The sequence below is a fragment of the Barbus barbus genome, assembly GCF_936440315.1.
Source record: "Barbus barbus genome assembly, chromosome: 25".
NCBI classification, from domain to species: Eukaryota; Metazoa; Chordata; class Actinopteri; order Cypriniformes; family Cyprinidae; genus Barbus; species Barbus barbus.
In genome coordinates this window covers 20,312,808-20,322,415 of record NC_136753.1, presented here as the reverse complement: position 1 = coordinate 20,322,415, position 9,608 = coordinate 20,312,808, and the positions used below count along the sequence as shown (strand labels likewise).

At 39.1% G+C, this 9,608-nt stretch overlaps 1 protein-coding gene across 3 annotated transcripts in view; it reads right to left on the bottom strand.

Annotated features, from left to right (window-relative positions):
- Positions 1 to 9,608, bottom strand: part of LOC306844402 (E3 ubiquitin-protein ligase HERC2-like) — a 53,161-nt gene continuing 43,553 nt past the window's right edge. For all 3 annotated transcript variants that reach the window (XM_079376498.1, XM_079376499.1, XM_079376500.1), the window contains 17 exons: positions 9,465 to 9,580; positions 9,118 to 9,316; positions 8,725 to 8,939; positions 8,137 to 8,314; positions 7,474 to 7,635; positions 7,286 to 7,377; positions 7,058 to 7,197; positions 6,756 to 6,943; positions 6,450 to 6,647; positions 6,290 to 6,373; positions 5,264 to 5,405; positions 4,984 to 5,178; positions 4,736 to 4,848; positions 2,918 to 3,108; positions 2,716 to 2,821; positions 2,413 to 2,625; positions 1 to 1,865 (listed from right to left, as the gene is read on the bottom strand). In XM_079376498.1, the coding sequence (XP_079232624.1) occupies positions 1,593 to 1,865; positions 2,413 to 2,625; positions 2,716 to 2,821; positions 2,918 to 3,108; positions 4,736 to 4,848; positions 4,984 to 5,178; positions 5,264 to 5,405; positions 6,290 to 6,373; positions 6,450 to 6,647; positions 6,756 to 6,943; positions 7,058 to 7,197; positions 7,286 to 7,377; positions 7,474 to 7,635; positions 8,137 to 8,314; positions 8,725 to 8,939; positions 9,118 to 9,316; positions 9,465 to 9,580 (2,805 nt within the window). In that variant the 3' untranslated portion in view covers positions 1 to 1,592. The remainder of the gene's footprint in view (positions 1,866 to 2,412; positions 2,626 to 2,715; positions 2,822 to 2,917; positions 3,109 to 4,735; positions 4,849 to 4,983; positions 5,179 to 5,263; positions 5,406 to 6,289; positions 6,374 to 6,449; positions 6,648 to 6,755; positions 6,944 to 7,057; positions 7,198 to 7,285; positions 7,378 to 7,473; positions 7,636 to 8,136; positions 8,315 to 8,724; positions 8,940 to 9,117; positions 9,317 to 9,464; positions 9,581 to 9,608) is intronic.

The window sequence follows — 9,608 nt, the reverse complement described above, 5'->3', positions numbered from 1 at the left end:
GCATTTGATTTCTTTATTAGAACCATTATTTCCAGTATTGATACCAGAAGCAAGTAATTTCAGAGTTTACATTTTCAAATTCAAACAAATTTGAATTTTAGAATAAACTGTTACCACTCTTTTCTACCAGACAGTGATTGTGGATTTTATATAATATAGGCTATCATATTAAATATTATCCATCTTTTCACACTGAGGACGACTGAGGAACTCATATGCAACTATCACAGAAGGTTCAAACACTCACAAATGCTCCAGAAGGAAAAATCTGCCAAGGGGTGAAAACGTCTTGAATTTGAATCTTCTGGGAAACATTTAAATGTCTTCTGTAGCTTCTGATGGGCTGTACTAAATGAAGAAAAAATATTTACTTTGAAAAATTGTTCAAAACTTGGATTTTTCTGAAGAACAGCAGGCAGTTTAACGGTTAAGGACAAACAAGGGACTCATGAACAACTATCACTAAACAAAAAACAAAAAACAAATGACAGCTGTGGATCATTCAGGCAACAATACAGTATTCAGAATTAAGTGTATGTAAACTTTTGAACAGGGTCATTTTTATAAATTCAACTATTATTTTCTCCTGTGGAAATCTCATTCAGGTCAGTACTAAATAAACATGCATTTTGTATGATCCCTTTTACTTGGTAAAATAATCAACATTTAGCAGATTCTGAAAGGTCTATGTAAACTTTTGACTTTAACTGCATCTATCCATCTATGCATTTAAGATATATTTTTCCCCAATTCAAACAAGTAATATATACTCTATAAAGACACAAAAATCTATAATTATATCAATTCAAAAGAAATGTAGGAAAACAGGTTTCAAAACAAGAAAATAAAACTTACAAGAGAAATTTGGTTTAAATTTATTAACAGAAATTAACATTTATTTATAACATGGGAATGAGACCTCTCAAACACATGGCACAATCAATTTATATACATTCCATTAGGAGAACAGTGCAGACACATATAGGAGGAGAAAATACAGTGACCGACGACCTAAAAACAACCCCTGACCAGGCTTCCACTGACCAAATGAGAAAACAAAATGTGCTGCTCAAAGTTAAAAAGGTTCTTAAAGAAACACTGCGGTTTTCAAACGAAGAGGCAAAGCTACAGTTCATAATACTACCCATTTAACACAAAATCGATCAGGAGTATGTCAGGAGTCGTCTACCACAGTGCTAGGCTAAGCGGTCGGTCCTCTGTAATAAAACATGAACACAATGTTTAACAAAGTTGCGTAGTTTTTCCCGTCTTCCTGGTTTCTCTTCACAACAAATAAAAAAAAAAAAATATATCTATTTTGCTTTTCACCAGCTTAATAGTGCTTTAAAGCTAATTGCACATAATGATATACATATATCAGTCTTCTGATATTTTTTCTCTTCATTTAGTTGTATTTGTGTCTATGCACATTAATAAATGAGGTTAAAACAGACACCTTCGGTTCATTTTTTATTTAAACTTCTTTTTGTCAGCTTATTTTCAAGGCTTCCTACACTATGTCTGTGTCTGTGTGTGTGTGTGTGTGTGTGTGTGTGTGTATGTGAGATGGAGTTTAACCAGGGGTTAAGAGTTCAGTGGCCTGTCAGGTAATCCTGCGTGGAGTCGGAAGCAAAGGAGTCTGCATCCTCATTGTCAGAGTCGTCGCTGCTGTCATCTGCAGCTGGCTCACCGCTCAAAGCAATTCGTGCGTAGTCATCCGTGTCAATGGACTTGCAGAAGTGAATGGCGTATTTTAGTTTCTCCTCCAAGACTAGCTTACAGGAGTAGCGAGGCAGCTTGAGCAGGAAGAAGCAGGTGTAGGACTCTGGGAGGAAGTGGTCCGGGGGGTTGTATTTGTCCAGCACCTGGTCAAATAGGACAGATAATCTAAAAATGAGCACTAATATTTATTTGTACACATTTATCTAATATTCATATACACACACAGTTTACAGTTTTTACTATATTTTTTATTAAATAAATGCAGCCTTGGTGAGAATGGTAGTGTGTATATATACGTAGTGTATATATAAGTGTATATGCAGTTAAGTAGACATTCATTTTTGGGGAACAGTCCCTTTAAGTGTCAGTCCTCTGTCGTGTGTCATGTGTTCCCACCTCATGTTTCCATATTTGATTTGTTTCCTGTCCTTGTTATATGTGATTATTAGTTAATTCTTGTCCAGCCGTGTTTGTCTAATTATCTATGATTATCCTGTGTATTTATAGTCCTGTCTGTTCAGTTTGATTTCGGCTGGTCTACTCGTTACTCCCCGGTGTTCCTGTCTGTCTTGTTTTGCCCTGCCTTGATGTCTTAAGTAAAGACTGTAATTTTGAGTTACATCCTCGTCTGCGTGTTCCCTGCTGTGTGCACCGTGACATTAAGTGACACTTTTCAGAGCTACAAGTTACCTGCACCACAAAGTCTCGTCCACGGAAGTCTGCGATGGTCCTGGGGAGGCGCGTGCGACCCCAGACGAACCTGAGGAAGAGCGAGCGTTCGGTGTTGGAGAAAGATTCCATCACCTCCCAGAACCACTGGATGAGAGGAGCAGTCGGTTCCACCCCCTTATATGTGGCCACTGATTTGAGCAGGTGCAGGGGGATGTCCGGACTGCCACACACCTAAACAACACAAACAAGTGATATGCAGCCTAATAAGAATTCATGATGACATTCGCTCAGTCTATGTTTGTATGTTGAAGACACACTAACCATGGTCTCCAGCTCATAGCCAGTAAAGAGAGAGAGCAGAGGCACCGGTACCACACGTGCCATACCTTCCCTTACTGCAGACACCTGCTCATCGAACTCATGCAGCCTGGAGAATCAAAACAACATCATATCCATTTTACTCATGAACAGTTTTTACTCCAGAGAATTGGTTGGTAACATTTTTTCAGCAAATTATTCACACCTGTAATTTATTGCTAGCCGCACATATTCACTTCGGTTCTCTAGGCTGATGTGGGAATGTTTGGAGCTGAGCTGGACTTCCTGTCCAAAGGCACTGGGCACAGTGAAGGGCAGAGGCATAGCTTCAAACTCCTCTGCAGATGCCTCATTATCTCTGATGTACATCAGACCGGGAATAAAGTCCTTGTCCACCTAACACACACAAAAGAAGGGTGAGGTCAGATGTAAAACTTTAAATAAACATACTATATATGCACCATTGTTCAAAAGTTTGGAGTGAGAAGGTTTTTTTTTTTTTAAAGAAATTAACACTTTTTCCTCAACTAGTACCCACTAAATTGATCAACGGCAACATTAAAGAAATGTATGTTTCAAAATATTTATATTTCAAATAAATGCTGTACTTTTCATCTTTATAACCAAAAAATCCTAAAAAAAAAAAAAAAAAAAAGAGTGCAAATGTCCACAAAATATTAAGCAGCACAACTTTTTTCAGCATTGATAATACCAAAAAAAAAAAAAAGATTTATTTTTGGCATTTTTTTTGCCTTTATTTTGATAGGACAGATCAAAGTTGACAGGAAGCAAAGTGAGAGAGAGAGAGAGAGAGAGAGAGAGAGAGAGAGAGGGGGAACAGGATCGAGAAAGGGCTGCGAGCTGGGACTCGAACTCGTGACGCCCGAAGCGCAACGGTGTTGTCGACACGCTGCCCATGAGGCTATTGGCACAGACGAGAAAAGTTTCTTGAGCACCACATCAATTTTATAATGATTTCTGAATTATCATGTGACACTGAAGGCTAGAGTAATGTCTGCTAAAAAAATTCCGCTTTGCAATCACAGGAATAAATTACATTTTAAACTATTATTATTTTTAAATTGTAGTAGCATTTCCAAATATTTCTGGTTTTACCAATTTTTTTTTTTGGGGATAAAATAAACAGCATGGGTGAGCATACAAGACTTCATTCAAAAACATAAAATAAATAAACCACAAAATATAAATATCACTAGTATTTTGAATGACTTGAGCATATTTAAATAAAGCTTCCAGAATCAGGTACCAGTAAATCTTCAAATTGCAGTTGGATGATCTTCGTGATCAAGCAGGAGTATATTCTGTGGAGGAGACGGTCTCCATGACCTAGATTCATTCAACAAAAATGACTGAAGAGTGTCTAAACCTGCGCAAATGACTATAGAAAAGGAATGAAAAGAACGTGTGGGTGTTTTTGAGTGCATCACGGTCAGTGTCTCACTGTTGTCTTGTGCTCGGTAATCTTTCTCTTTAACCTTTCTAATATCTCCAGGCAAAAGCAACAAACAACAGCTACTCTGTGAGCAAGAGACATCCTGCGCTGAGAAACGCCATCACTGTAGATGTCTCAGCAACACATGATCTCAGCGTGAATGCAGGAGACGCATACACTCACATTCATTTTTACACATCACACGTGCATGTGCACACACTCACCCACACACTTTACTGTGCATCTCAAACAGCACATCTCAGAGATCAATAAAGAAAAAAAAAAAAAAAAAAAAAAAAAAAAAAAAAAAAAGATATCTGAACAACTGCTGGGAAATGCAGTCTTACTGTAGCACAAACATACCACATAGATTTAGAGAAAGCTGCTTATTGTATATTTTTGCCCAGGCTTTCTGAAAACCCCCCTAAAGTGTTAACTGAAACTAATACACCAAAAAAGCAGCAAAACAAAACAAAACTTATTGAAAATTTTTCTTTTTAACATTTAGGTTTTAGTTTTGTGAAAGTTTTAGTTTGTGATTACATTTTTGGATTCACACACGGGTCCTACCTCACTGAGATCTGCAATGGTCAGGTTCATGCCTGACAGCTGTTTCCACACAGGTTCAGCTAGGTAGAGACTTAGAGGACTTCCTGTACGGATCGCTATGCCCAGGAGTACTCCTATACACAAATAAAAGACGACAACATGGTAGATCAACAGATCTAATGGAGGGAAGTATTACAGCTGTAAAATTTTAGACCGTTTCATCAAGCCTTAAAAGCATTTTCAGTGTGGGAAACACAAGCAGAAGGTACCTAGGAAGCGGAACATGCTGATGTGCAGAGGGGACTTAGCAGCTGGGTTGAGCAGGAAGCAATCTCTGTTTGCTCCTGACTCGTCTCGGCCGTTAGGAGTGACGATGAGGAGAGGAGTGAGACCGTTCTGTAGTTCCTCACACATTTCTGCGATAGATTCACTGTATCCGCCACCACAGTCATCAACTGACTCACCTAAAAACACACACAAAGGGTAAGAAACTTGTTAAAGATACGATCCAAGGGCCTTTTCCCATCTTTCATCCCTCTCTAAACTCACCCACAAACTTGACCTTCCAGACCCGGTGTGGCAGCAGCAGACTGTCAGGGCTGAAAGAACTCATCTTAGCACACATCTGCCCAAATACTGACTTGGTGCCATCCGGCCCTGCCAGTCCTCCTTTACTGCGGGAACGCTTGACCTGGTCGAGAGAATGAGGATAAGTTATTACAGGCTTCTCCATATACAGCATTTCTGCTCTGATATATAAACTCCATTGTTATGCTTTCCGGCTGTGAGACTTGCCAGATCAGTGCCAGGCTCTAGGGGCCTTATTAGAGGGTCACTGGTCCATGAATAAACATATTTGGGTGTAAATCTCATGAAGAACCTCATGATGAGCAGATCCAAAAACAAATCACACATTTATATGATGTTTAATGACCAAATCCCTTAAAATATTAAGATTTAGTGCTGCTAACTCCCTCAGAATTCTAACAAAAATAAAACGGATGATAATAATCATATGGTGTACATAGTACTTGCATGTCCGTGCTGACAGGAAGGAGCAGGAAATGCAAAAATAATTACGGTGATTAGGGAAAGGGAGACAATTTTACGGTAGCTATTTTTGCCCATTAAAAGTAATTGTTCATTTTGGATTCTGTTTACCACTCTAATGAACTCTCAAACCAAATGGGAAATGCAAGCAAAAATTAACTTTGGAGAATAAATAAAATGCATTTTGGTCATAGTTTTTCAAAATGGAAACATAAATACATGGTTTAAAATTGCAACAAAGAATAACTGTTTCTGATTAGAGCAAATCAATTGTATTTTAAAGGTTAAGGTTATTACATTATTAAGGTTAAAACATAATAATAACAATAATAATTATAACACAATGGGTTACTATTCAATATACTGAAATAAAAATCAGTTTGCCAACATATTTCAAACATGAAAAAAATTAATACATTAGTTTATGGAAAATATTACATTTGGACTCTGAGATTTATTTGAGGCCAAATTAGAATAGAGTTGATTGCAAATTTCAAACTACATGTGCAGTTTAAACAAGTGTACCTGTATCCTGTTTAGCTCCACCACCGGCCCATGCTGCCTGTCTCTAACCATAGTGGCTTGAACCACTTTACGGAATGCTGCCTCCTAGAGATATTGAAAACAATTATTAATAAATATAATTAGAAAATCATGCAAGTACCATCCACAAAAATATTCTTACCTTGCCCTGCGAAATAAGGATTCCACGCAGCGTGTCAAAACCAACGGAGACGCCATGTCCAGTTTCACCCAGTCGTCCTTCTAGGTCAAACATTGGGATACAGGGGCAGAAGAGCTCAGAGATGTGGTGCAGGAGCAGTAATCGGTTCCTCAAGCCTATAATGGCGATCTCCTGCAGGTGGTTGTACTCCATAGGAACCTACAGACATAATATATTTAATACACTTAAAAAGATTAATTGTTAAACATTTAGTTTAGTTTTTTTTTGTAGTCCTATGTGATTTATCTATATTTGGAGGTACAGTACCTGAGCAGGCAGTTTTCCAGCATTGGTAGGTTTACTAGTGGACCAGGCAAGTGTGTGTGCTGAGCCACAAGCCACACGGTTGATCTTCTTGCCCTGCAGTGCTGCCACCAGCCTGGGCCGCTGAATAGCATTGGTGGTCCCGTCACCGAGCTGACCCTCATCATTGTCACCCCATGTGTACACTTCACCTGTGTGTTTAAATTCATGTCTTTAGAAAATACAAATAGGTATACAGACAGACTATGCCAGACAAAAGAAAACCTGAAATCTATTTTAGATAAACATGCTATATGATGACCTACCATCCTCTGTGCAGCATACACAGTGAAGAGAACCAGTTGCTATGGCTATGACCTTCTTGCCTTGCAAACCCTGGACCTGCCTGGGTCTGCGAACATGATCATCCGAGCCATGTCCCAGTCTGTGGTAGTCGCCTTTGCCCCTAAAATAAACAAACGTAAAATCTCTAAATATGTTCTCACAAAATAAAACATCAGTTTATATACCACTGCATTGTGGGACTGATTTACCATGTGTAAACTGCTCCAGACTTGGTAAGAGCCACAGAGAACTGAGAGCCACATTCCACTTTCACAACACCCAATCCAGTTAATGAGTCAATCTAAGCAGAGAAAGAGAGAATGAGATAAGAAGATTCATACAGGAATCACTAACCAGAAAGCCTTTGATGCTTAAGTAACTACAGCAGCAGTCCTACCTTCATAGGCACTTTGCATCCATCACTTCCTCCTCTGCCCAGTTTGCCATAGTCTCCATCCCCCCATGACCACACCATGTCGTCATCAGTCAGACACAGGGTCTGGGCGTCCCCACTGCCACATGCAACGTCTATCACCCGGTGACCCTGCAGTGCCTCCACCTATAAACATGCACAGGCAATTCACAGAATATACAGTGTTTGAGAGTAGAGATACTACAAACTAAACCAAACCTAGCAGCAGTTAAATAAAAATTAAAAAAAACTACCACTGACTTTTTTTTTTTGTTAGTTTACAGTTATCATATTAACATATAATGTTATTAAATTATTATTATTGTTCCCACACCATCTTTAATGAATTTCCATAATAATAAAAAAAAAAAATTAATTACAGAGATTGTACTTACACAACAATTTCTGATTGACCATTTTAGAGTGAAACATAAAATGTTACAAAAGTGTAACAAAATTATATAAGATATAATAATAATTATATTACAAAAGTCTAACGATATTTAGCAATGCGCATTTCATTAAACAATGACATATGTGATGGTTTTGTTTTAGAAAAATAGTTCTATAACTTAAATGTGTTATTTTCTATTTACAATCTTTTTGTTTTCATGCCAGATAAATATGTATAACATGTAATGAACGCACCAGTTTTGGTTTAAGCTGGTCCTCACTGTCTCCATGACCCAGGCGACCATAACGACCTTTGCCCCACGTGTAGAGCTCTCCACTGGCTGTAATGCAGGCGCTATGGGCCCCACCGGCCGCAATGTCCACCACTTCCACCCCTCTGAGAGACTCGATCACGCGTGGTCGGTCACATGGGCTGGGAAAAAGACAGCACTACCAGTCACACATACCGTAGCTCTTAGTATAAGCTGCTAAAACGAATCAGTGATGGTCTAGCGCACATATTGGAGTGGGTAATGACTTTTGCTTCTTTAAGGAACTACACGAAGTACTGTCGTTCGATCCAGTCATGGTATCAGGCGGTAATATTATGGCATTCTGACATATCCCATAGTACAGTATTCAGAATTTCAATAGTACTCACTGTACTCAAGACACTAAAGAATATGATGGTATCATGTCCAAAATGTACTTTTCTGTAAGCATTTGTCTTCACTGTGAAAATCGGAAACTGTTAAATACTGAAATTTAAATATGTAGAAGGTCACTACAGGAGATGAACCAAATGTGAAAGGACAACAGTAGTAACCACAGTATGGGGCTGACCTTCTGTTTCCATGTCCCAGTTTTCCATCTTCAGCCTCTCCCCAGGAGTACAATTCTCCTTCAGAGGAGAGAGCCAAGCAGTGCTTCCCGCCAGAGTTCACAGCCACCTTCCGGATGAAAACATGCTGGATTGACTCCAGCAGGGTCGGAGTGGAGACTGACTCTGTGCCTCCTATTCCCAGTCGACCACCGGCACCATATCCTGTAGCATACAGCTGAGGACAGAAAAGACAAGTTACTAAGGACATTATTCGGCTGACAAAGATATTAGAACAACCGCTGAATAAACAACATAGGTCTGTACTTAATAAAATGTTTGTACTGAATATTTTAAAAAGGAACCTTTGCTGGCTTTTCACATTTTAAAAAAAGTTTAAAAATTCAAAGCCTTACTTTCCCATCAGCGGTTACGGCAAACAGGGTCTGCTCTCCACCGATCAGCTGAACAGGTCGCAGTGTGGCTAGAGCTTCTGTTGGTGTGGGAACCTTGACTTTTGCTCCTTCAATACCACCTAACTGACCCCGGTGATTGTGTCCCCAGCCGTAGATGGTCCCACTGCCACCTGCTGAGAGTGTCCAATCATCTGGCCGTCTAGTGAACCGAAAACATGAAGAAATTGTGAAATTTAATAAAAAATAGCTATACTAAAATTCCATCCATTTAAAATGATACATAAAGAGCACCAAGTCATTTTTTTCACTAGCTAAACACTGGTCTCAGATTTGTTTTGTTGATTTACCGGTTCATCCACTGAACTAACTGCTCATCCTGCTCCCTCTTAAACAGGTCATGACTCTCATGGAGTGTGTTCATGTTCTCATGGTCTGCCATGAGCTCACGGATTTTCTTTGCCACCTGGTGGAAAAAATGCAAAAAATTCACA